The sequence below is a fragment of the Gorilla gorilla genome, chromosome 23 (genome assembly GCF_029281585.2).
Source record: "Gorilla gorilla gorilla isolate KB3781 chromosome 23, NHGRI_mGorGor1-v2.1_pri, whole genome shotgun sequence".
Classification (NCBI taxonomy): domain Eukaryota; kingdom Metazoa; phylum Chordata; class Mammalia; order Primates; family Hominidae; genus Gorilla; species Gorilla gorilla.
In genome coordinates, this window is record NC_086018.1 from 28,417,991 (window position 1) to 28,445,426 (window position 27,436).

The window sequence follows — 27,436 nt, forward strand, 5'->3', positions numbered from 1 at the left end:
TTGGCTGCCAGCTCCGCGGCCCGGGCAAAAGGCTGGGACTTTACTCCGGGTGGCGGCGAGGACGAGTCTGTGCTCCATCAGCTGCCGCACCCGCCGCCTCCCGCCCCCAAACCCCATCCCCGCGGTTGAGCCACGATGAGCGGCAGAGTCGGCGATCTGAGCCCCAAGCAGAAGGAGGCATTGGCCAAGGTGAGCTGTAGCCCTGGCCCGGGCTCCCGCCTCGGGCTGTGGCCCTCGCCCTCCTGCGGCAGCGAGAAGGGACGGGGCTGGGTGGGGGCCGAGGGTCCGTGGCGGGCGGCGGAGGGAACAGAGGCGGCTGTCCCAGCCTGGCCCGCGCCCGCGGATGGCTCCTTCCTCCCTTTGCCACCCTCGAGGTCCCAGGAAGTTTGGCCACCCCCCGCCCAAGCTCTGAGCAGCCGTGGCGGTGCCACCTGGGGAGAAGTGGTTGCTTGTGAGTCCCCGGAGGCCGCTGAGGGCACAAAGGCAACATTCATCCTCGGGACTGGCAGCCGGGCCCTGGGGCAGGGGCAGGGGCAGGGGCAGGGGCCCAAGTTTCCTCCCATTTCCGGGAGGCTTTCTTTTTGTAGGGTCAGTGGCACGATGGAAAGGGCTCTGGATAGCTCCTTGGGAGACTTGGATAGCTCCTGCCCCGGCACCAAGCCGCTGCGCGACCTTGGGCAAAACCCTGCCCTTCTCTTTGCTCCTCGATGCCATGGAATGAGGAGGTTGGACCAGATGATGTTGAAGGGAACACCTCCATGTGTGAATTCCAGGCTCCCCCCATGAGGCACTGGGTTGGTGTTAGTTTGAGCTGAGACCAGCCGTTCCCTATCTTGCATCCCAGACCCCTGCCTGGCTCAGGACTTAAGGTTTATGCTCCTCAGAAGGCAAGAAGGTGAGCCTGGCTTTGCCTTGGCACCTGTGACAAGGAGGGGGCAACAGTTTGAGGGCGGGACCTTCCTCTTCACGAACTAAATCTCTTATCTGTCACCCCTGGGGAGTGAGGAGGTCGGCTCTTCTCTGGGCAAGAGCCCATAGGGTCTGGCCCCAAGATTTGGAGGCTCCACAGCTGGGGAGTTTTCCATGGCTGGGAAAGGTGGGGCGGGGGGCAGATGTATCCTGCCACTGGCAGCAGTGGGGAGGCACCAGCTCCATAAAGCCTTTGTCCCAGGCTGGGCCTCCCCCATCCCAGGAAGGCTGGACAGGGAGGCTTCAGATTTTACTGCTGACTCGCAGGAGAGGTCAGGCAGAGAAGGGATTAGGTGGTGATTAAACTGGAGACCAGGGGCTGGTTAGGGTCCTTGGAGAGGGGTAGCTTCATGCCTGCAGTTTGGAGGAGCAGTTTCCCTGGTGCACTGGGAGCCGCTTTGTGGGGTGGGATGGTCTGAGTCCCTGGCTGACCTAGGCAAGGGGCAGAGGTGGCCAGTCCTCATTAGTCTCCTCTGGGACTGCCCTCTAGGTCAGTGGTCAGAGAAAGGTGAATGGCTGGGAGCAGGAGGCTCAGGGAGGGCATATGGGGGCCTGTTCGCCTACCAGAGAGTGAGAGGTTGGAGGTAGGTGTGGCTGTCCATTGAGGTCACTGTCCACCTCCTTTGTTTGGCACTACCTGCACTTTCCCGCTTCCTGGCTTCCCCTACTGGAACTGTTCCCTCCACCTGAGTTGCCCACCTCCCTCCCCCGCTGCCTTTGAAGTCCTTCAAGCCCAGCACAAATGCCATGTTTTATAGGAAGCCGTGTGAGACCACCTCTTTCTTCCCTCTGCTCCCCAGCAAACTCCTCATCCTTCCATGGGGCAGAAGACCATGGTGGAAAGAGTGTGTGCTCTGGACTCAGACAGACCCGGGTTTGCATCCCAACTCTGCTAATGACTAGTTGTTTGACCTTGGGCATATTACTTAGCCTCTCTGAGCTTTAATTCCTTCATCTGTAGAATGGGGACAATACTTCTACAGGTTGTGAGTGAGGAGTAAATAAGCTACGGTGCCAAGATCAGCGCTGAGCGACAGGAAATGCTTGGTAAACTGACAGCTTTTACTGCAGTCCGTATCAGAGTGCCTACTATCATGATTAGCTGGGAACACATCTGCCTGCCCCCAGACTGGTGTGTGGGAGCCCTTGTTGTGGGGCAGGGGCAGTGTCTCACTCCCTTCCCACTTCCTGCCCTGCAACCTGGCACCCCCTGACAAGACAGTGCTCCAGGCAGCATGAGTGCCCAGGGAGTGTCTGCAGAGTTGAACTATGTTAAAGAGAGGTCCAGTTGGCCGGGCGTGGGGGCTTATGCCTGTAATCCCAGCACTTTAGGAGACCGAGATGGGCGGATCAGGACGAGGTCAGGAGATCAAGACCACCCTGGCTAACACGGTGAAACCCTGTCTCTACTAAAAATACAAAAAATTAGCCAGGCGTGTTGGCAGGCCCCTGTAGTCCCAGCTACTTGGGAGGCTGAGTCAGGAGAATGGTGTGAACCCGGGAGGCAGAGCTTACAGTGAGTGGAGATCGCCCACTGCACTCCAGCCTGGGCGACAGTGCGAGACTCTATCTCAAAAAAAAAAAAAAAAAAGAAAGAAAGAAAAAAAGAAAGAGGCGTCCAGCAAAGATCTCAGTGGAGAGTCCTAGGCAGAGGGCAGCAGTCAGGGCAGGCCCTACCACTCACCCCGATGCCTCTCCCTACAGTTTCGGGAGAATGTCCAGGATGTGCTGCCGGCCCTGCCGAATCCAGATGACTATTTTCTCCTGCGTTGGCTCCGAGGTGAGGGAAGAGGGGCTGCGGGAGGCTGGGGCAGGGGCTTGTTCTGGGCAACAGAATAGCACCCTCTGAAAACCCTGCCCTTGGCAATTGGGGCATCTAGAGTGTCCAACCTTTAGCACCAAAGCGCCCTTGGCAATGACATAAGCTCAACCCTCCTAGTGGATAAAGACACTGAGGCTCAGAGAGGTCAAGTGACTTGTTCCAAGCCACACAGTGAGCGAACTGCAGGCAGAGAAAAGGGGAGAGTCCAGGTCGGCTGACCCTTGGCCCACAGCCTTTTCCATCTACTCAAGAAATCTGCTCTGCTGATGGAGTTGGGGAAATTGGCTGAAAAAAAAGTGAGAACGGCCCCAGCCATGTGGGTGGTCAGAGGCAGAGCCAAGTGTAGAACCAGAGTCCTGGCCCCTGCTATGCCCTAGTGTGATGGCAGGTCCCTGCAGACCACAGTTTAGGCAACTTGAGGGAGGGACAGAGTGCATGGGGAACCTGAGGGGCACAGCCTGACCTAGAGTGACAAGAGTCTCCTCAAACCACCACCAGGCTCTAGAGCCCAGGTCCTGGTTCCAGCTCTTCCCCGGCCTGGCTGTGGTGCCTTGTTCAGGGTAAATACTTCCCTAGGATCCTCTTCTGGAAGAGCAGGACAAGACCTGCCTGCTGCAAGACGTGACATGACAGAACTCTGCATGTGGTGTTGAAATGCACACATTTCTACTGGCATGAGGGTCAAATTCAGCCTGGTGCCCCAATCCCTGAGATGTTTCCATTCCTTCCCCTCCTCTCCTTTCCTGTGATTCAGGTCATGTGCCACCCTCCCTGATTCTTCTGACACTTTTTTTCCCCTCTATATAGAAATTTTATTAACAGACATAGAAATAATAAAGAAAATTCCATTATGGCCAGGTGCGGTGGCTCACGCCTGTAATCCCAGCAGTTTGGGAGGCTAGGCGGGCAGATCACTTGAGGCCAGGACTTCAAGACCAGCCTGGCTGACATGGTGAAACTCCACCTCTACTAAAAAATACAAAAATTAGCCGGGCGTGGTGGCGGGCGCCTGTAATCCCAGCTACTCAGGAGGCTGAGGTGGGAGGGTCACTTGAACCCGGGAGGTGGAGGTTGCAGTGAGCTGAGATTTCGCCACTGCGCTCCAGCCTGGGTGACAGAGGGAGACTCCATCTCAAAAAAAAAAAAAAGAAGGTCACCTTTTTTTTTTTCTTTTTAGTAGAGACCTAGGTTTCACGTTGGCCAGGCTGGTCTCGAACTCCTGGCCTCAAGTGATCCGCCTGCCTTGGCCTCCCATAGTGTGGTGTAGAATCATATCCTAAAATATTAGAGTACAAATTATGTCCTATTATTTTAATTTTAATTTCTTTTTTTGAGACAGGGTCTCACTCTGCTGCCCAGGCAATGGGCATGATCGTAGGTCACTGCTGCCTTGAACTCCTGGTCTCAAGTGATTTATTTATTTATTTAGAGATGGAGTCTTGCTCTGTTGCCCAGGCTGGAGTGCAATGGTGCAGTCTCGGCTCACTGCCACCTCCACCTCCCAGGTTCAAGCAATTCTTCTGCCTCAGCCTCCTGAGTAGCTGGGATTATAGGCTCCCACCACCACACCGGCTAAGGGTTTCACCATGTTGGCCAGGCTGGTCTCGAACTCCTGACCTCAGGTGATCTGCCCACCTCAGCCTCCCAAAGTGCTAGGATTACAGGCATGAGCCACCACACCTGGCCGTTATTTTTATTTTATATTTTTATTTTTATTATTTTTATTTTTTTTGAGACAGAGTCTCACTCTGTCGCCCAGGCTGGACTGCAATGGTGCGATCTCGGCTCACTGCCACCTCCACCTCCCAGTTTCAAGCAATTCTCCTACCTCAGCCTCCCAAGTCGCTGGGATTACAGGCATGCGCCACCACGCCCGGCTAATTTTTTTTTTTTTTTTTGTATCTTTAGTAGAGACGGGGTTTCACTATGTTGGCCAGCCTGGTCTCGAATTCCTGACCTCATGATCCATCCGCCTTGGCCTATTTTTACTTTTGAAACAGGGTCTTGCTGGCCTCAAACTCCTGGGCTCAAGTGATCCTCCCACCTCAGCCTCCCGAGTAGCTTGGCCTACAGGTACACACCATTGTGACTGGCGCTATTATTTCTTTATGGACACATAAAGACATGCACATGCACACCCTAGAAGTCTTGGGGCAGGTGAAGAGATGTATTTTCCTTTTCTTTCCAGAAATTTCATAGAGCTGGCACGCTCCTGAGAGGCTGCTTGTAAACATCTGAGGGCAGATCCATCCAGGAGCCTCTGGAAGTGTCACTTGCCCCTTTCCCCAAAAAAGCTTCCATCCCATCCCCCACCCCAGTCCACCACCCAGAGAGGGTGGAGGGGTAGCGTGGGGGTGGCAGTGGAATCAATTCAGGCTGGAGGAAATTTTGGCCCAGCATTTGCTGAAGGGCTGCAGCTAGAAGCAGGTGGGTGGAGGGAGTGGGAAGATAGTAGCCTTCTTAAAGGGCCAGTTGCAAAACGATCTAGCAGACTAGGGAGCTGCTGTTGGGGGAGAAGCATGGTTTCTGAGAGCCACTGAACAGCAACACAGCTCTCTTACTGAGGCAGGGGCCAGCCAGGGGTCCTGGCAGCTGGTCTCCCGATTCTTGGGGAGCCTCATACTTCAGGCACACCCTACCCCCTCACAGTGGCGGTCATTCAAAGAATGTGGTCGGTCATTCTCATTTGCCAGATGAGAAAACAGGCTCAGAGAGGGGAGGGGACTTACCTGAAGTTACAGTTAATGCGAAGCAGAATCAGGGCAGAAACCTAGGACTCCAGACTCCAGGCCAGTATCCTTTCCAGGAAGCCACCCCTGCTCCTTAAAGCCAAGCTCAGCCTCTTACAACAGAGGAAGTGTCTCCTCTGCATTTCATTTGTGCCTCACATTTCCTGGGCAGGAGCTCAGGCCTGGTCAGAACCTAATATGAATCTCAATTGGGTTTTTTTTTTTTTGTCCCTAAAAAAACCCAAAACCCAAAAAACAACAAAAAACCAAGGCCTGGCATGGTGGCTCATGCCTGTAATCCCAGCACTTTGGGAGGCCAAGGTGGGAGGATCATCTAAGCCCAGGAATTCAAGACCAGCCTGGGCAATACAGCAAGACCCTGCCTCTACTTAAAAAAAAAAATTAGCTGGGTGTGGTGGCGTGCACCTGTAGTCCCAGCTACTCGGTAGGCTGAGGTGGGAAGTCACTTAATCCAGTAGTTTGAGACTATAGTGAGCTATATCGCACCACTGCATTCCAACCTGGGCGACAGAGCAAGATTCTGTCTCAAAGAAAATAAAACAAAACAGGGAGGGGGGAGGGATAGCATTGGGAGATATACCTAACGCTAGATGACGAGTTAGTGGGTGCAGCACACCAGCATGGCACATATATACATATGTAACTAACCTGCACAATGTGCACATGTACCCTAAAACTTAAAGTATAATAAAAAAAAAAAGAAAGCCATCCAAAAAAAAAAAAAAAGAAAATAAAACAAAACAAAACAAACAAAAAAACAGCCTTTTCTCTTTCTCTCCTTCAATCTGACAAAGACCTTTCATAAAAGCCACACACCGGCAGAATGTCTGTCCCTAACCTAGGTGTGTGCTTGGGGCTCCTCTCCCTCCCTTTCTCCACTGAGGGCTTCAGTTTTCTGCTGGCTTCCAGGCATGGAGAGCAGGTCCGCAAGTCTCCTCTGCTTCCCCCTGACTGAGGCTGAGCTCTGGGCACCCCAGCAAGAAGGATCAGAGAGCAGGATAAAACAAGGAAGTGGTGGAGGCCCTGGGAGGGAGGCAGAGCGGGTCTGAGTCTCTGCATTTTACAGGTCTAGGGAATGAATGAACCACCACCACCCAGACAGCTGCTCCTGAGCTGGGTTCTTGCAGTGCCCCAAGCCATGCTTTGAGTTGCCCCTGACCAGGGCAGCAGGAGCCTAGAGAGGCCTCAAGCAGGCATGGGGAGGCCTCAGGTGTGGTACTGCCAGGAGCAGGTGGCAACTCTGGGAGAGCCCTCACAGAAGATGCTGGATGTTGGGCCTTGGCAGATAAGGGTTAACTGGAGAGCCTCCCCAAGATAAGGGGCTCACAGTTTGCCACCACTCCTGTTCCCTAAGAAGATAAGGGTTCTTCTCACAATAGTGGTGTCCTTCCTATGGAAGATTCTCATTTTCATGGCCCAACTCCCCCATCATGAGAGGACAGTGCCTTGCATCTTCCAAGTGTTTCTAGCTTATCAGATGATTTGGTCAGAGATGTACAGTATCTTGTCCAAGGTCAAGCAGAGAAATGAAGAGCTGGGATGCAAACCCAGAAGATATTCCTCTAAAAGCTGTCCCACGCTGCCGTGGCAGCACACAAAAAAGGGTGGGATTCGGTTCTGCCAGGATGTGTCCGGCACCTGTGATGGGTGTGGCATTGGTCAAATCTCTTGAGGGAGCCGATGGGCCCGGGAGAAGGGACTGATTTTCATAACGGCAGAGTCAGGGAATGTGCTCAGCACTCCCAGAGAGCAATGGTTAAGGGACCGGTGACAGTCCAGAGGGCAGCCTGTCTGGCCCAGGTTCCACAGCTGTCAGCAAATCTAGATGCCAAATCCACAGAGGACATACAACTGGGAGGGATGGTTCATAGGTCAGATGGCAAAATTGATCAGAATCTGGATCTCAAAACTCTTTGAAGGATGGACTGAAGTTGACTGTAACAAGAGGAAATTTGATAGGGAAGGATCTAAGGTCTCTCCTCTCCATGTATGCAATGGAGGCTTAGCAGTGGCACAGGTGAAAAGCATTTGGGGGTTTCAGTGCCTATAAGCTCCACCTGAGTTAAGGGTGTTGCCTGTTGCCAAGAAAGTTCTTAGGCTGGGCACAATGTCTCATGCCTGTAATCCCAGCACTTTGGGAGGCCCAGGCGGGTGGATCACCTGAGGTCAGGAGTTTGAGACCAGCCTGGCCAACATGGTGAAACCCCATCTCTACTAAAAATACAAAAATTAGCCAGGTGTGGTGGCGTGCGCCTGTAATCCCAGCTACTCAGGAGGCTGAGGCAGGAGAATTGCTTGAACCGGGGAGGCAGAGGTTGCAGTGAGCTGAGATTGCACCATTACACTCCAGCCTGGATGACAAGGGCGAAATTGTCTAAAAAAAAAAAAAAAGAAAAGAAAAGAAAAGAAAAAGAAAGTTCTTAGACAACACTTGGGGCTCTGCGTGGCTTTTAGAGCACACTCTGAGGGGGCTCTGGAAAATTGGAAAACACTCAAAGGGAAGTTATTTGCATGGACTTCAGACCAAGCTGTGGGGCTTCGTAAAGTCTCTAAGGATGGGCAGCACGATGGTAGGGGAGATGCAGAGTGAAAGCACAGAATTTTCCAGTCTTGGAAGTGTTGTCATGAGGCTAAGGAGGCAATCCTACTCTCTGAGTGTCTCTGAAATGAATCTCAACTCAGTATCAATCAGCTGAGTGCAAACTGCAGCTATGATTACCTGGGAGCAAGTGGCCTTGGGGGTCAGTGAGGTCTTTGTGTTCAAGCTTGAGCAGGACAACTTTTGGGGCATCATGCATAAAGAGGTGACCCAGGTGAAACTGAATTCTGAAACTTGTCAGGAGCCCTGGGAGGCAGGCCCTTTGTGTGGCTTTAGGGAATGTGTGGGCCCTTTGAGGACATGACAAGGTTGGGTGGAGGCTCATCAACCCCTCTATCCCACTGGGATGTTCTGCCAGCTCTGCCACAGATTACAGGGGCAGCTATATTCATCTTTGTTTTTTGTTTTTCTTGGGATGGGATCTCGCTGTGTCACCCAGGCTGGAGTACAGTAGAGAGATCTCAGCTCACTGCAACCTCCACCTCCTAGGCTCCAGCAATCCTCCCACCTCAGCCTCCCAAGTAGCTGGGACTAGAGGCGCATGCCACCACCTGTAGCTAATTAGTTTTTTGGGTTTTTTTTGTTTTTTTTTGGAGAGACGAGGTCTCACTGTATTGCCCAGGCTGGTATGTTCATCTTTGAACTGTGGTGTCAAGGTCTCAGGATTGGATGTGAGACTGTGGAGGAGATAAACTTTGTGCAAGGGGGAAGGCCAAATGATAAGAGGATCCGGGGTTCATTTTCACTGAGAGGAGGGACGACCTTTAAGTTGATTATAACCACTGGAGTAAAGCTCTCTTGACCCTGAAGTTACAATAGCTGCCCCCAGCTGCCCTGAACTTTGACCTGCTCTCCTCGCAAACCTGGGGCCTGTGGTGCCCCAGAAGTTCTCAGTAAAGGCTCTCATGTTAGCTTCTGCTTGTAGGATGGTCTGAGGGTTAGCTGGAGAGATGACTGAGAGGAACTGGCCCTATCATGGGAATATGGGAATCTTCCCATCCTTGGACACCCAGTCCTGCTAACCTAACCCTGACCAGAACTGTTTCCCTGTTACAGCCAGAAGCTTCGACCTGCAGAAGTCGGAGGCCATGCTCCGGAAGGTGAGACACATTTGGCTGTTGCTTCAGTTCCTCCCCATCAGAATCACTCCTTGCGTGGACTTATTTTGCCGCACCTCCCATCCCAATCACAGCTTTTGGCTTTGAGTATTAGCCGACCACTGTTGCCTTATCCCTCTGGGACAAATTGCATTCCCTTCCCTGGCAACACAGGCTTTTATAGCTCTGGGCCAGCCAAGAATGATAATCTGTTCTGCTAAGACCTCTAAAACAGGCAGGGCCTTCTTTTCCATTCCTGCCTCATGCCTTCTGGTGACCACTTATGATCTGGTGGTCCATTCGTGCTGTCGCTTATTGCCACATGCCTATTAAACCTCCCCCACCATCCCTGCTTTTTGTTTTCTTTTCTATTTTTTTCTTTTTGGAGACAGAGTCTCGCTCTGTCACCCAGGCTGGAGTGCAGCAGTGGCGCGATCTCAGCTCACTGCAACCTCCGCCTCCCGGGTTCAAGTGACTTCATGCCTCAGCCACCTGAGTAGCTGGGATTACAGGTATGCACCACCACAGCTGGCTAATTTTTCTATTTTTAGTAGGGACGGGATTTTGCCATGTTGGCCAGGCTGGTCTTGAACTCCTGACCTCAAGTGATCCACCCGCCTTGGCCTCCCAGAGTGCTGGGATTACAGGTGTGAACCACCATGCCCGGCTGTCCATCCCTCCTTTTAAAAATTTCCCCATTGTATCTTTGTAGCATGTGGAGTTCCGAAAGCAAAAGGACATTGACAACATCATTAGCTGGCAGCCTCCAGAGGTGAGCACAAATTATCCCACCTCATCCCTATGCTAGGCCTTTCAGACCCACAACCTGGGTCCTGGATCCACTGGATTTGGATCCTTAGAGGAAAGGTCTGACAATGCCCACTGAGCCCTGATGGTCTCCAGAATGGGCATCTGTTGGTACCCAGGGGAGGGAGGTAGAGAAAGATACTGATGAACCCGGAGTAAGGCCCTGTGGTCCAGGCAAGGTATGGATGCCTGCTGACCAGGTGGCTCCTCTGTGTCTGCCCAGGTGATCCAACAGTATCTGTCAGGGGGTATGTGTGGCTATGACTTGGATGGCTGCCCAGTCTGGTACGACATAATTGGACCTCTGGATGCCAAGGGTCTGCTGTTCTCAGCCTCCAAACAGGACCTGCTCAGGACCAAGATGCGGGAGTGTGAGCTGCTTCTGCAGGAGTGTGCCCACCAGACCACAAAGGTGAGTGGACCACCATGGCTAGAAATGAGTTGACCACAGCAGAGGCATTCCAGCAGAAGCAGGGATGTCACACAGGAATATAAGCACAGCTTCAGGGCCAAGGCCCAGACTTTTTTTTTTTTTTAATTTTTAAAACTTTTTTAGTAGAGATGGGGTTTCATCATGTTGGCCAGGCTGGTCTTGAACTCCTGACCTCAAGTGATCCACCCACCTCGGACTCCCAAAGTGCTGGGATTACAGGTGTGAGCCACTGGACCTGGCCGAGGCCCAGGCTTTGGGATTTCCTAGACCAGTGACATTTCCAAGTTTTAGAATATTCCCAAATGTCTATTTTGCCATGTAAGGACTTTAAAACAATGACCATCTATTGTTGCCATCATTAACACCCAAAACTATAAGAATGGCAATAATCTCAGATGAAAAAGCAGTCCTTTAGGAAGCTGCAGTGAGCCAAGATCGTGCCACTGTACTCCAGCCTGGGCGACAGAGACTCCATCTCAAAAAAAAAAAAAAAAAAAAAAAAGGAGTCCTTTAAATTAAAAAACTCACTTCATTATTGTTATTTTTCTGATTTATATGGGGACCCAGTGAAATCTTATTGTGGACCAACCCATCCTTGAGCAAGTATTTGGGTACCACTGGTGCAAATGATCTCAGATTCTTGCTTCTCTAATTCTGTATTTAAAAAAGATAAGGATGGCTGGGTGTGGTGGCTCATGCCTGTAATCCCAGCACTTTGGGAGGCTGAGGTGGGCAGATTGAGCCCAAGAGTTCAAGACCAGCCTGGGCAACATGGCAAGAGCCTGTCTCTACAAAAAAAAGTAAAAAATTAGCTGTGCATAGTGGCACATACCAGCTACTAGGGAGGCTGAGATGGGAGGATCACTTGAACTTGGGAAGTCGAGGCTGCAGTGAGCCGTGATCGCACCACTGCACTCCAGCTTGGGCAACAGGGCTAGACCCTGCGTCAAAAAAAATAAGGATAGCTGATTCCCTTACTGAGAAAAAGACTGAAGAACAAGCAGGAGCTGCCACTTCCCTCCTGCCCGCCTCTCAGCAGTTGTAAAGATCCAGTGAAATGATGTCATAAAGTCTAGGAACATTCCCACACTCATCTGCAAATGTTCACAGAGAGCCTACTGTGCGCAGAGACCCTGTGGAGCTGGGGATGCAGGAAGCATTAGATGTGGATGCACCCCTGAGGGTTCAGGGTGCACAGAACATCTGTCATCGGGCGTAAGTGGCTCTACGGGTACCGTGCACAGAGCACACAGTGACTCAGGAAGGGGGAGGCCATCAGGCCAAACTGCAGAACCAAAGCCATCTCAGATGTCATCTAGATCCACCCAGTCATGTACTGGAAAAGAACACAGAGACCTAGGCAGGAAGAGTGACTCGCCTAGACCACAATTCTGGCCTGGGGTGATTATCTCAGTTTGGAAAACTCTAGGTCTGGCCCTAACTAGCTCTGATTGCTCTCTGGATGCACAGTGCAATCATTTGGCCTGGACTGGAGTGGGCTTCTGAAGTAGGACAGCCTGACAAGACTTCCTGCTCTCTGTTCCCTGCAGTTGGGGAGGAAGGTGGAGACCATCACCATAATTTATGACTGCGAGGGGCTTGGCCTCAAGCATCTCTGGAAGCCTGCTGTGGAGGCCTATGGAGAGGTGAGGGGCAGGGATGGGGAGGAAGGGAACAGAGGGAAGGGGAGGAGGAGTGGGCCCCTCTCCTAGGCTGTCCTGTGGGATGGGTGAGGCAATGGGGGCAGATTCTGAGCCTGCTGGAATCAAGAGTGATTTTGTTTCCACAGTTTCTCTGCATGTTTGAGGAAAATTATCCCGAAACACTGAAGCGTCTTTTTGTTGTTAAAGGTAAGTTGGGAATTTCTTGTGATAAAGGCAGATGGAAAAGAGGGGTCAAAAACATGACTGCGGCAGATGGAGGGTCAAACAGTGAGCCAAAAGAGGGGGTCTGAGGACATGTTCAGAAGACTGCTGCCCCTGCTAGTGTGCTGGCTCACGCCTGTAACCCCAGCACTTTGGGAGGCCGAGGCAGGAAGCTCTCTTGAGCCCAGGAGTTTGAGACCAGCCTGGGTAACACAGCAAGACCTCATCTCTATAAAAAAGTTAAGGAAATGGCTGGGTATGGTGGTGCATGCCTGTAGTTCCAGTTTCTCAAAAGGCTGAGGCAAGAGCATTGCTTGAGTCTAGGAGTTTAAGGCTGCAGTGAGCCATGATTGTGCCACTGCACTCCAGCCTGGGCGACAGAGCAAGTCTCCATCTCAAAAAAATAAAAATAGGGCTAGTTGCAGTGGCTCACTCCTGTAATCCCAGCACTTTGGGAGGCTGAGGTGGGCAGATCACTTGAGGCCAGGAGTTCAAGACCAGCCTGGCCAATATAGCAAAACCCCATCTCTACTAAAAATATGGAAATTAGCTGGGCGTGGTGGCCCACACCTGTAGTCCCAGCTACTCAGGTGGCTGAAACACAAAAATCACTTGAACCCGGGAGGTGGAGGATGCAGTGAGCTGAGAGCTCACTGAGGCTGAGGCAAGAGCACTGCTTGAGCCCAGGAGTAAAAGGCTGCAGTGAGCTATGATTGTGCCACTGCACTCCAGCCTGGGTGACAGAGCAAGACTCTGTCTCAAAAAAATAAAATAAAGACTGCCCTTCACATACGCAGACTACTTTACAACTCACAGAGCTTTCAGTATTTATGATCTCCTTTGAGCCACCCAGCCTGATGAGATAGGAAGAGACCATTTGATTATATCCACTGTAAAGATGGGAAGGCTGGACCTCAAAGATGCCCATGCTGAGCTGCACACCCTGGGCTGCCTATGTGGGCTCCAGAGCCCTGGGGAACATGTGGCCCAGCATGGGCTGGCAGGAGGGTAGGAGGTGCTGCAGAGGACGCTGTTAGGGACAGACTGGGCACTGCTCCCAGCCTCACATTATCTGGTCTCTGTTCCAGCCCCCAAACTGTTTCCTGTGGCCTATAACCTCATCAAACCCTTCCTGAGTGAGGACACTCGTAAGAAGATCATGGTCCTGGGAGGTAAGTGGTCCAGACTGTTCTCAACTCCAAAGGAGGGTCTGTAGCCTAAATCGGGTCCAGCTTTAGGGGTGTGGCCGTAGCCACCAGGGTGAAAGCTCCCTCTGCTAGTTTGGGAGCAGTGGGACCCAGGAGCAAGCTGGGGTGGAGCTAGTGCCTTCTTCTGTTTGCCTAAGAACTCTTTCTCTCAGACACTCTAGAAGCAAGCACTGGGTCCATTATTGTAGATTCAAAGATGAATGAAACTCCAGTCCTTGCCCTCAAGGAACTTACAGTATAACAGGAGACAGAAGACCTAGAAAGAGAGGCTGGGTGCAGTGGCTCATGCCTGTAATCCCAACACTGGGAGGCTCAGGTGAAAGGATCACTTGAGGCCAGGAGCTCAAGACCAGCCTGGGCAACAAAGCGAGACCCTGTCTTTACTAAAAAATAAAAAATAGCTGGGCATAATGGCATGCACTTGTAGTCTTAGCTATTTGGAGGCTTAGGCAGGAAGATCCCTTGAGCCCAGGAGTTCAAGGCTGCAGTTAGCTATGATCATGCCACTGCACTGCAGCCTGGGCAACAGAGCAAGACCTTGTTTTTTAAAAAAAAAGACCTAGAGAGAGAAAGCTATGATATAAACTAGAAAAGACAGTAGACTAGTCATAGAGAGGGTGCCACAGAAGTTGCAGGAGCAAGGTTGCTTTCAGTTGGGGAAAACTAGGAGCAGCTTCATTTGACAAGCACATAGTATGTGCCAGGCCCAAGCTAGTGCCAAGACTACAAAGATGAATAAGACAGAGTCCTGGCTGGGCACGGTGGCTCATGCCTGTAATCCCAGCACTTTGGGAGGCCGAGGTAGGCGGATCGCTTGAGCTCAGGAGTTCGAGACCAGTCTGGCCAACATGGTGAAACCCCATCTCTGCTAAAAATAGAAAAATTAGCCAGGCGTCGTGGTGTGCACCTGTAATCCCAGCTACTTGGGAGGCTGAGGCAGGAGAATCGCTTGAACCCAGGAGGTGGAGGGTTGCAGGGAGCCGAGATTGCACCACTGCACTCCAGCCTAGGCAACAGAGACTCTGTCTCAAAAAAAAAAAAAAAAAAAAAAAAAAAGGGGGGTCCCTTGAAGGTCTTTTGGCCTCTCTGGGAAAGCAGACACAAACAAATCTATCAGTATGCTGTGGTAAATGTACAGAAGGGGAAACCACAAAGTGCATGGGAGCACTCAGTGGGAGCACCCACTCCACCTGAGCTAGGAAGGGGGTGATGCCTACCTAAGCTGCGTGCTATGGAATGAGTAAGAGTCTGCCAGATGGAGCAAGGCAGGAAGCTGCTTGGCAGAAAGAAGAGCATTGAACAAAGACCTTACATAGCATGGCAGAGGCAGCTGTTATAGAATGTGAGGCAGGGTGTGGCAAGGTATGAGGCTGGAGAGGGAACCAGGAGTCAGGCCCCAGAGAATCCAGGGCACTAGGTTGAAAAGCTGGGATATGACTCTACAGGCCACTGGGAATCAGAGTTTTCAGCAGGGGAGTACCACAAATTTTAAACCGAGACACAGTACTAGCAAGATTGCGAAGGCTACCAGTTTGCACGAGCCTCTGTCTCTACAAAAAAAAGTAAAAAATTAGCTGTGCATAGTGGCACATACCAGCTACTAGGGAAGCTATAGATTTGTTTGTATCTGCCTTCCCAGAGAGGCCAAAAGACCTTCAAGGGACCCCCTTTTTTTTTTGAGACAGAGTCTCTGTTGCCTAGGCTGGAGTGCAGTGGTGCAATCTCAGCACAATGTTGTCACGGTCCATGCAAGAGGTGTTGCAAGCCTGAATCGGGGAATTGGCAACAGGGATAGAGAGGAGAGGATGGATTTAAGAATTATTTAGGGCCAGGCGCAGTGGCTCAGGCCCATAATCCCAAACACTTTGTGAGTGTTTGGGAGGCCCAAGTGGGTGGATCGCTTGAGCCCAGGAATTCCAGATCAGCCTGGACAACATGGTGAAACTCCATCTCTACAAAAAATACAAAAATTAGCCAGGTTTGGTGGTGTGTGCCTGTAGTCCCAGCTACATGGGAGGGTGAGGTGGGAGGATCACTTAGCCCAGGAGTTCGAGGCTGCGGTGAGTCGTGATTGGTGCCACTGCACTCCAGCCTGGGCAACAGAGCAAAACCCTGTCTCAAAAAAAAAAAAAAAAACAACAAAAAAAAACTTATATAGAAAGCAAAACAGCAGAACTCAATTGACTAGATGTAGGAAGTAAGGGAGAAAGCTAGAATGAGCTCCTGGTGTCTGGCAGAGGTGACTGGTGTCTGGCAGAGATGGTGATGCATTAGTTCAACTGGGGAAAACAAAAAAGCTTGAAGTTGAGCTTGAGGAGTCTGTGAGATATAAAAATGTTTGGAATACCTGAGTTTGAAGCTTAGGAGAAAACTCTGGTCTGGAGATTTGGGAGTTATCAAATAACAGCAGCAGCTAAAACCTTGTCAGTACGTAAGACTGCCTACGGAGGAACAGAGGCAGAACCCTGGGGAACATCCGAGCTCAAGAGCAGGCAGAGAAAGCAAACCCAGGAGGGAGACTGAGAAGTGATTAATGAGATTGGCAGAGAAGCAAGTCAACAGGGAATGGATATGCAGGGAAGTAGGGGCAACATCAGGGTACAAGGAAAAGTGTGACCGAAAACCCAGCAAAGAGGACACGCAGGCATCAAGCCAGCCAGGGACAGGCAGGAGTTCAGTTTTGCTGAAGTGGAGTGGAGGGAGAAAAGGCTAGAAAGGTAGATTGGGCATCCAGGTGTGGTGGCTCACACCTGTAATCCCAGCTACTCGGGAGGCTGAGGCAGGAGGACCACTTGAGCACAAGAGTTTGAGACCAGTCTGGGAAACATAGTGAGACACCGTTTCAAAAACAAAACAAAAAGGTATATTAGGACAGGCTCATGAAAGGGTGAATGCCACCTATGGCACTGAACTTTGGGGGTAGGTAAGAGGGATTCTGAAAGCTTCACAATGTTCATCTTTTGGTGACACATCAGAAGTGGAGATTTTCCAAATGTATGCTAGTGAGACCCGGGGAGTGAAGTGAACTCGTCAGGGAAGTGTAGGACTTCTGGGTTCCAGACTTAGCTCTGGCAGCAACAAGCTCAGGCTCTGTTTTTTTTTTTCTTTTTTAAATTTAGGTCCCCACAAAAGCATTCTTTTTTCTTTTTTGAGGGAGCCTTGCTGTTGCTCAGGCTGGAGTACAGTGGTGTGATCACGGCTTACTGCAGCCTCAACCTCCTGGGCTCAAATGATCATCCCACCTCAGTCTCCTGAGCAGCTGGGACTACAGCCAGCACACCCACCTAAATTTTTATTTTTGATAGAGACGGGAGCTCACTATGTTGCCCAGGTTGATCTTGAACTCCTGGGATCAAGCAATCCTCCTGCCTCAGCCTCCCAAATCACTGGGATTACAGGCATGAGCCACTGCACCCAGCCAGCTCTCTGCTTTTTGTTGCCTCAGTTATTCTCTCTGTAAGATGGGAAGAATCCTCCTGGCCTTATCCCAACTCTCCAGCTGGACTGGGGGAAGAACTATAAAAGCTGAGCAAGAGGTTTTTATGATTTTTGTTTTTTCTGCTGCTACCACCCACCATGGGCATGAGGCGGTTTGGTTTCCTGGCAGCAGAGCTGTGTAGGCGGTTCAGTCTGTTCCCCTACCCACACCTAAAATTCTTTCAACCAAACCTGCCTCAGGCTGGGAAGATACAGAATCTTCAACAGAGAGGGGAGATTCACTCCGGCTGGTCACTGGAGCTTAGCAGTGCAGATTAAATCACCCCAAGACCACAGACACTGTGTTCCCAGGAGTTGCATGGTCTTTGGTCCCTAAAAATCTGAGGGCTGGCAGACTCTGGACAGTTTCTGCGGGTCTCCAGCCAGCATGACACTGGCTTATACCCCAGGGCCTGGAGCTGCTGCCTATATATGCTCTATATAGTAGGCATAGGCAGGTTTTAGTATCAAAATATTGTACCTGGCTGATATTTATGAATTTGGATTCGTGAAGTGGTTCTTAGCATTGGCTGTGCTAGAGTCAAACTCTCCTAGACAGGAAGGAGCTTGGGTATTAAAAAAAAAAAAAAAAAAAAGAGCCAAATTACTGGTGGCTCAACAGCTGAAAACAATGGGAGCAAAAGTGAAATGGTAGCTGGGGTAAAGCCAAGAATCCATTTAAGGGGTGACTCTACAGAGATGCATTTACTTATTAAGTCACGACTTAGCTGTAGGGGAAGGTGGGGGAAAGACACATAGTTCTGCCCTCACAATGTTCAGTCTAATCAGGACAGGGTATGTGCATTCAGGCCTTCCTGCCCGCCACACGTGCTGTTTCCTCTGCATGGAATGTCCTTCTACCCTTTCTTTGTCCCCCCTCCTGCTGTACTTCAATGTGTCACCTCCGTGGGGTAATAACATACTCTTACGTGTATAAGGCACTTTATGGTTTAAAAAGCCCTCTCGGCTGGGCGCAGTGGCTCATGCCTGTAATCCCAGCACTTTGGGAGGCCGAGGTGGGTGGATCATCTGAGGTCAGGAGTTCGAGACCAGCCTGGCCAACATGGTGAAACCCTATCTCTACTAAAAATACAAAAAATTAGCCGGGTGTGGTGTCGGGCGCCTGTTGTCCCAGCTACTCAGGAGGCTGAGGCGGAAGAATCACTTGAACCCGGGAGGCGGAGGTTGCAGTGATCCAACATTGCGCCACTGTACTCTAGCCTAGGCAACAGGGTGAGACTCTGTCTCAAACAGAAAAGCCTTCTCAAGTACTTAGTTCATTTCACTCCCACCATAACCAGGCAGGGCAAGAATAAGGTCACTTAGCTGTTCAGACACAACGAGGACAGGAACCAGGGTCTCGATTTCTGGCCTGGGGCAGAGCCATCCTCTGGCTCCTGCTGAACCCCCTGCAGTACTATGCATGCACTGTGTGCTCCTAATGCAGGAATTTGAGGCGGGGTGTTGTGGGGTGCGATGGATGGGTTTTTTCTGCCTCTTTAGTGTAGACCACTAGGGTTATGGCGAAATCTTACCTAGTGTTGAGATACATCTTTATCCTTCCTTCCCTCTCCTGCCAGCAAATTGGAAGGAGGTTTTACTGAAACATATCAGCCCTGACCAGGTGCCTGTGGAGTATGGGGGCACCATGACTGACCCTGATGGAAACCCCAAGTGCAAATCCAAGGTATGAGCCACCAGAGGCTAGAGATGAACAGGGATGCCTGGCTCAAATGCACATTCCAGTTCACTCCATGCCATGCTTCTAGATCAACTATGGGGGTGACATCCCCAAGAAGTATTATGTGCGAGACCAGGTGAAACAGCAGTATGAACACAGCGTGCAGATTTCCCGTGGCTCTTCCCACCAAGTGGAGTATGAGATCCTCTTCCCTGGCTGTGTCCTCAGGTAGGGGCCTGGGCCCTTCCAGGAGACCCGAGCTTTCATCTATAGGTCCTGATAGGTGGGCTGGAATAGGAGAAGCCCTGGTGCCAGGACCCCGGAGAGGGCACACACAGACAGAATTATGTCTCAACTGGTGATGTCCCCTGCAGGTGGCAGTTTATGTCAGATGGAGCGGATGTTGGTTTTGGGATTTTCCTGAAGACCAAGATGGGAGAGAGGCAGCGGGCAGGGGAGATGACAGAGGTGCTGCCCAACCAGAGGTACAACTCCCACCTGGTCCCTGAAGATGGGACCCTCACCTGCAGTGATCCTGGCATCTGTAAGTATCTCTGCCTTGGCAATGCCTTGAAGCCCCATGTCCAGCTTTCTGCCTGTGAGGTTCCTCTTCCTCCATGGATTTTTGGCTCTGAGTGTTAGAACTAGAAGTGGAATGCCATCAGTTCAATCCTCTCCTTGTATAGATGAAGAAATCTAGGCTTGGAGACTTGTTTATGGTGACCCAGCTGGTTAACAGCAGGGTGGGACTTTGATCTCATACTCCTAGGTATGGGTGAGTCACAGTCCTAGGCGATCACAGGGGTTCAACACATCTGCTTTCTGGTCCAGGTCTAACTGGGTCTGTGACTGGACAGATATTTCTTGGGGATGCTCCTTCCCAGAGGTCACAGAGACAGAACTGGCTGGGTGGGCATGGGATCACAAGGTAAGCAGAGTGCTCAAAAGTCCAGCCTTCACCCCTGAGCTTCACTCATCTCCCAGCTGACCAAAGAACGGACACAGACTATGAGCAGGCAGTTTACACGAGAATATAAGAATGGGAAACAGACATTGGAAAAGGTGCTTAATCTCTCTTAACTTTGTAATACCATTAAAATTCCCCTTGACTCAGCAATTCTACTTGTGAAAATTTATCCTACAGAAATACACAAATACACAAAGATAAAGGAATAAGGATATTCCCAGTAGCCTGGGAAACTGGCAGTAAACCATATGACCATGATAAGATCTGTTAAGTAAATTACAGTCCATCCATACAATGTTAAAGAGAATAAACTGACATGTAAACTGTCTGGGACATGTTAAACAAATAAGCATGAAACACAGCATGTATGGTATGTACTCACTTTGGTTAAGGAAGTGTGTACACAGAAAAGAACTCTGGGGAAATTTATGCTAACTCTAACAGTGGTTATCTCTGGGATGACAGGATGTTTATGGAGGGCTTTCATTTTTACAGTATTTCTGCAAATATATTTTATGATGACTATGTATTAATATTACATTTATAAGCAGAAAAACCATACCTACAACCCCCTCAACACCCACAATCAAATCTCCAGTTTCTTTTTGTCAGAACCAATGGAAAATCAATCAGAGCAAAGGCTTTATCATCAGAGCTGAGCTGGACTTGACTAAAGGCTAGCTCCATGGCCTTTGGCAAGTAACAAAACCTAAGCTTTGGTTTCCGGACTGCTACGCTGGGGGTATCTCACAGGGATACCTGATGATTTGATGTGATAAGTTCTGTGAGGCGCTTAGCATAATGCCTGGCATAGAGCAAGCACTCAATGCACTGCAGTCACCACTATTATTGTTAGGACAAGGCCTGTGGGAGAAGGGCCATCCTGGAGACAATGCCGGGAGATGGGAGAAGCCCTGTGCCCCATTTCTACGGTAGTACCAGCGCTACCAGGAGATCTGAACTAGCCTCACAGATGTCTTGGCCTCTCTGCTTGTCTACATGGTCACCCAACCTGAGATTTTGCCTCCTTCCTCACATCCCAGGCACCCTTCATCTCCACTGCCCCCTCCTCACAGATGCTCTGTGGTACCATATAGCTCCTGGGGGAGGCGGAATATTCTTATTAGTGAGCAGCCAGGTCCTGGGGGAGAAGGCGTATACTGTGTGCTTCAGCAAGAACAAGGCTTAGCACCAGCCCAGACAATGTCACCCACAGAGGAGAAAGCACTTAATACATATAAGCTTGAATTTTTTTGTCTGTTTCTTTGCTTTTAGTAGAGACGAGGTATCGCTGTGTTGCCCAGGCTGGTCGCGAACTCCTGGGTTCAAGTGACCCTCCTGCCTTGGCCTCCCAAAGTGCTGGGATTACCAGCATGAGCCACCATGCCCAGCCTTGAATTATTTTTTTAATGGATGGGGAAGCTGGGGCATAGAGAAGGGATGTTCTCCCATAAAGTAGCTTGTGTAGACATCAAGACAGAAGACATCAGAGAATCCTAGAGTCCTGATCCAGAACCTCTTGGCCATTGACTGTCCTGGATGTGTCAGAGAGTGTGGAATCCCAGACCAGGGAAGTAATTGACCCAAGGTCACAGAGCCAGTAGGAGAGCCCCAAACCATTTTCCAGCATCTGCCCATTACCCCTCTATCTTCTCTTTAGTATCTGAAGGACACTGCCCAAGAAGGGAACGTGAACCTTTTAACATAATCAGGCTTGGGCTTGCAAACCCCCAAATTTATTTTAGCTCCTTCTGGATACATTCCCAACCAGAACCTTTACCTGCCTGCAGGGTCTTGTCTGGGATCTGCTCCTTGCCCATTCCCAAGAGGAGCAGAGGCAGGCCACAGGATCCATTCCCCCTTCCCAGGTACAAAGACAATGAAGTTGGAATCAGCTGTTACCTGGTGCCACAGCTAAGGTTAGATGTGAGCCCAGAGAGAACCCAGTATTAGCTTGCACGCTCATCTGCGGGAGGGCAATGCCCTTGGAGAACCAGGAGACCCCTGGAAAGCAGAACAGTCATCCAGTGGAGAAATTAAAACGGTGCCAGCCTCCAATGGCAAGAGCACATTAACCTTCCCCAGGCTTCTCTGGTCCTTATCCCAGTGCACTAAATTACCAAGGAGGAGAACCAAAGTTTGAATTGATTTTGCTTTTGTTTTCTCACCTAATATTTACCAAGGGCCTACTGAGTACAGAATACTCAACTAGGAACGAAAAGATTCCCAAAGAAAGATCTGGACTTTGTCCACTAGAAGTGCACAATATGGTCAGAAGACTGGAAACACTGTAGAAAGGGTCAGCAGTGCTGTGGAGAAAAGAGCCCAGCCAGGCACCAGGAGGCCTGGTTTCTGAGTCCAGCTTTGCCAATGACTCTCCCAGTGTTTTCAGCAAGTGTCTCTATTAGGTTTGGTTTTCCTCCTCCTTAAAATGACAGAAGTGATGGCCGGGCGTGGTGGCTCATGCCTGTAATGCCAGCATTTTGGGAGGTCAAGGTGGGTGGAGCACTTGAGGCCAAGAGTTCGAGACCAGCCTGGCCAACATGGCAAAACCCCGTCTCTACTAAAAAATACAAAAATAAGCTGAGTGTGGTGGCGCATGCTGGTAATCCCAGCTACTTGGCATGAGAATTGCTTGAACCCAGGAGGCAGAGGTTGCAGTAAGCCAAGATTGCACCACTGCACTCCAACCTGGGTGACAGAGAGAGACTCTGTCTCAAAACAACAACAACAACAAAAAGAGAGGAGTAGACCAGAGCAGATCTTAATGTGGGGTCCCCCGGAGCAGTGGTTCTAAATCGTAAAGACCAAACACTTCCTCTTTACAGCAAATAGTGTCTAAAATGTCCCCTTTACTATTCTGAAGTGAAATTCAAAATACAGAAATTCTGAATATTATATCCCGATAATATAACCCATCCTACCTACATACATAATTTAAAAATCAATATAATCTCCTATCGTAATAGAAAAGAGATATAAAAGGGAACTAATTTAGAATATATATTTTTTCAATACATGAATGAGAGGGTAAGGTTGTACCTTTCCCATTGGGAACCATGGCCCCAGAGGTTCTGCAGTGGGCTCCAGGAAATCTAAAATTATGTGCTTTTTTTGCTTTTCTTTTTTTTTTTTGAGACAGAGTTTTGCTCTTGTTGCCCAGGATGGAATGTAATGGCTCGATCTCGACTCACTGCAACCTTCGCCTCCCAGGTTCAAGTGATTCTCCTGCCTCAGCCTCCCAAGTAGCTGGGATTACAGGCATGGGCCACCACGCCTGGCTAATTTTGTATTTTTAGTAGAGATGGGGTTTCTCCCTGTTCGTTAGGCTGGTCTTGAACTCCCGGCCTCAGGTGATCCACCCGCCTCAGCCTCCCAAAGTGCTGGGATTACAGGCGTGAGCCACCACGCCCAGCCAAATTGTGTGCTTTCATCAGATTCTCAAGGGGGTCAGTTACCCAACTAAAGTTAAGGAGCCTTATCCTGGAGGGTGTCTGGGGGCTCTGTGAGTCTATGATTAGTGTCAAAATGAACCATGCAGACTCTGGAGCTGCAGTGACTCCACTTCCCTCTGGCCTGTGGTTCTCTGATCAACCCCTTTCTTGTTTCTGAGGCCAAGTATCTTGCTAGGCAGGGCCATTATCGACCTAGTACTTGGTGCAACGAATGCAAAGGACCTCTCCTCCAGCATGGTTGATTCTGGTTGCTAAGGCTCTATCATCCAGGGCAGAGATGAAGCTTCACTCTTGCCAGAGGGACTATTGGCTCTGAAAGACCTCTAGTACAGGGGAAAAATAGATGACTAACACCTTACACCATGAGGAAAGAGTGGGTGGTGTGTCTACCCTTTGTCTAAACTATGCATTTTGTCCAGGGTCAGGAAAAGGTTAAGTCTTAGGATTAAATACAGGATTTTTTTTCTTGCTGAGAACAGTGAGAGAAGACCGGGGTAGGGATGGGGCAGAACTAGTGTTTTTGTTTTCACATTCAGTTCTCCTGAAGGGGTGTTTGGCTGAAATGGAACAACTTCTCAAAGAAACAGGGTTAGATTAAAAGCAGCCTGTTCCTCTGCCAAAGTGTGGAAGCTTTCTCTGCCAAGTGCATGCCCATTTTCTCTTTCCAGAGGAAACCACTGCTAATGTCTATTATCCTATCAAATATCTTCCATCTAGAAGCATTACATGTTTCCATAATAAACAGGGCATACAGTGCTCGCTTTGTCAGCACATACACTAAAATTGAAACAATACAGAGATTAGCATGGCCCCTGCGTGAGGATGACAATCAGGTTATCTTAAATAAATAAATAGAAAACAGGACATACACACACACACACACACACACACATATTCACAGGAATTGTCTGTCATTCACTGTATGTTTGAAGGAATTTTGAAACTGTCAAACTCATCGCAGGATTTGAGGAAACCTTCCCATTAGGACAAGCACCAGAGTGGTATAATCAGAGAATCTGGGAGTCTAAACAGACAAAGAAGTAAAGCCAAAAGTATTTTTACCTATGTAGTTACAAAAATGTTACAAACTGTTTACATACTGTTCTGCAACTTGTTTTGGCCTCAGGACACATTGTGGACAGTTTCCTGTCACTTCTGTGGAGCTAACCTCTTTTTTAAAAAATATATCAGTATTCTATCACATGGATTACAATATAAAGTTGTTGAAGCAATTCTCCTTTGATTTGAGTTTTCCCAATCTCTTATTATTACAAATAGGGATGCAACGAGCATCTCTGTCCATTTACCTTTTTGCAGGATAAATTCCTGGTTCAGAAAGTTTGCACATTTTACCTTTTGTCAGAAATTGAACAGGGCCAGGTTTTCCAGGGTCCAAGTCAGGCAGAACAAATGCAGCAATGTGGACCAGACGGAAACTCCAGCTCTGTCATTTCCTCACTGTGTGTCACCAGAGTCACACCACCTCCTTTTTATCAGCTATAAAACAGGACTACTGCTGAACTCGTAGAGTTGGGGGAAAGAGTGAGATAACATATAGATTACCAACCCAGTGCTGCAACACACAGCTATTATTGTTATTATTACAACTGCTACTGCTGCTGCTAATTCTCCTCCCTCCTTTCAAAGTCCAGTTCAAGCTCTAACTCCTTTAAAAAGCGTTTCACATGATTTCAGTCTACCAGGCCCTCTTCTTCCAAGCTGGTACAGACGAGATGGTCTCTGTCACTCATCTGGCACTTGGCATGTTCTGCCTATTTTTTTCTCTCCATGAATGTCTTGTCAACCCCGCTAGATTAAGTTTCAGAAGGTCAAGGATCATTACCTAGGCTACCTTCATCCCCATGAAGGTACCTTCATTACCTAGGCTACCTTCATCCCTGCCACACTGCCTTGCTCAGTCACTAAACATCAACAAAAATAACTGTCCCCAAGCCCTTTGCCAGAACTGCCTGAATGTCTGTCTGGTTTCTGCCTTCCCTCAGATGTCCTGCGGTTTGACAACACCTACAGCTTCATTCATGCCAAGAAGGTCAATTTCACTGTGGAGGTCCTGCTTCCAGACAAAGCCTCAGAAGAGAAGATGAAACAGCTGGGGGCAGGCACCCCGAAATAACACCTCCTACAGCAGGCCTGGCCCCCTCAGTGTCTCCCTGTCAATTTCTACCCCTTGTAGCAGTCATTTTCGCACAACCCTGAAGCCCAAAGAAACTGGGCTGGAGGACAGACCTCAGGAGCTTTCATTTCAGTTAGGCAGAGGAAGAGTGACTGGAGTGGGTCTCCGTGTCTCTCAAATACCTAAGGAGTCCCCAGGAGCTGGCTGGCCATCGTGATAGGATCTGTCTGTCCTGTAAAGTGTGCCAACTTCACCTGTCCAGGGACAGCGAAGCTGGGGGCGGGGGGGGGGGGGGGGGCAGGTACCACAGGGTGGCAGCAGGGAAAAAAATTAGAAAACGGTGAAGGATTGGGACTTAACACTTCAGGGAAGTCAGCTGCCGGGGAGAAACTTGCTCCTAAATGAACACGTTAAGTTTAGATCGCAATGAGGAGTAGCAGGGTAGCTGGTTGCTAGAGTTACGGTGGGGATCAGAAACTCTTCCAAATATTTTAGCCCTGAGGCCGGGGTAGCTTTTGGCTTTTCCCAGGTCTCAGGAGGTGGCCTGAGTCAGCACACATCTTCCCACTCGGTAGACAGGCTGGCCTCTCCCTCACTTTGAGACTTTGGCAACTCCTGGGCCACACGGCCTGCCTCTTTCATTACTAATGATTGTCAGTGACTCAGAGCTTCCTGGGACTTCGGGTACCCACCCGCTGTTCTCCATGCAAACAAAGCGCCAGGGAAATGACCCACAGGGATCGCAGCTGCAGGGAGGGCCAGGGAGGTTGAGGGTGGGAGTGAAAGCTAAAAGCAGATCGTCCAGTGCCCTTTTCAGTGCTACCGGCCTCTCACCAAGCAGTCCTCCACGTGAGCAACCCCGAGACAAAAATGCTAAGTGGGATCAAGAGACCAGCACTCGGAGAGGGTGTTTGCCAGTCTGAGTGTCCCGCGGTGCCCGCCAACCCGCTTCCTGACTGACCTGAGCAAGGTCTTACTAAGCAGTCCCATCTCTGTGGGAGGCATGCAACGCGTGCAGGGAGTTCAGGTGCCGGTCGGCGTAGCCAGGCCTGGAGGCCCCCCAGGCAGGAGGCCGCCCAAAGGCGGGGCCGGCGTCTCGCAGACTAGGGGCTGGGGGCGGCCACAGACGGCCTCGAAACCACAGCCCTTACCCCAATCCCACGAGCCCCGCCAACGAACCACAGGTGCTGGGCTGCAGAGAACATGGGAAGGCGGCCCCAGACCTGGCGGGAACGCCTTTCCCTCAGAGCCAGGCCCCGGCCCCGTCTGGGAAGCTCATCTTGCGAAGCTGAGGGAGCTCAGGGCAAAGGCCGGGCTAGCGCGGACCGGAAGGGGCCGAGGCTGCACGGGCCTCTGCCAGAACGCTCAGGACATCCCGGCCTGGGTTTACAACGCTGTTAGGAAAATTAACCAATGAATAAAGCAACGTTCAGTGCACAGGGAGTGAAATTCAATGCCCACCGCTAGGCTCCTCGCGGCCTCTCACTCAAGAGGCCCAAACTTAGACGGCCTCAAGTACCCAGCAGCCGTTTCACGCCAATAGGCAGGGCGCATGCGCAGAAATCCTCCTCGGCTCTCTAGCGTGAGCTTTCCCAAGGGGCCACGCCCAGCTTGCCTTCTGATTGGCCCAGCTGGTGGGTTGTCCTCCGCCATCTTTGATCAGGGCACTAAGGATGCTCCCGACCGCCTTCACAGTGAGGGCGGAGGCCCTGCCCCGCCAGCTGCTCAGTACGTGCCGCGTAGCCCGTGCGAGCCAAGTGTGAGTCCGGGAGAGCGCCTGCGGAGCTAGCACTGGGCCCAGAATGAGAGGGAGGCGGAGGAGCAGCGATCACGTGGTTTTAGGGACTGTCTAATAATTCCACGCCAGCATTGCCGGTGTTTCAGGGGATGGGAACCGCTGCGTTCCCCACCAACTTTTCTCCCACCAACCACCCTCCCCAACCTACAAGCCCAGCTCAGCTTGAGGTAACTGCTGACCGGACTGTCCTATACAGCCCTACAAGACAGAGGCGCCTAGGGCTGAAAGCGGGAGCCTCCGTAGGGAGCCAGCGGGGGCCTCAATAGGGAGCCAGTGTTACTCATTTTCTCTACCTTTGATGAAAATAAGAGCTAATTCTTAATGAGGCCTACCGGGTATCACGCAAAAACCCTGTGCTTACTATTATACTTTGG

The 27,436-nt window shown here is 50.4% G+C and overlaps 1 protein-coding gene and 1 non-coding gene across 3 annotated transcripts; both read left to right on the forward strand.

The window, feature by feature from the left end:
• Window positions 1–26,701, forward strand: SEC14L2 (SEC14 like lipid binding 2). Of its 2 annotated transcripts, XM_004063271.5 has the most exons (12): window positions 1–189; window positions 2,674–2,749; window positions 9,197–9,240; window positions 9,950–10,009; window positions 10,268–10,456; window positions 12,028–12,123; window positions 12,267–12,327; window positions 13,431–13,514; window positions 18,608–18,714; window positions 18,797–18,936; window positions 19,083–19,252; window positions 25,134–26,701. In XM_004063271.5, exons 1-12 carry the CDS (start codon window positions 136–138, stop codon window positions 25,262–25,264), a joined length of 1,212 nt encoding a protein of 403 aa, XP_004063319.4. In that variant the 5' UTR covers window positions 1–135; the 3' UTR covers window positions 25,265–26,701. The 2 variants fall into 2 exon arrangements, with proteins under 2 accessions (XP_004063319.4, XP_004063320.4); XM_004063272.5 differs by lacking the exon at window positions 2,674–2,749 and having other exon boundaries at window positions 16–189.
• LOC115931996 (U6 spliceosomal RNA) lies at window positions 23,884–23,987 on the forward strand. The gene has a single exon (XR_004068387.1). It is a non-coding gene; the product is annotated as a U6 spliceosomal RNA (small nuclear RNA).
• Window positions 26,702–27,436: the final 735 nt, after the last annotated feature.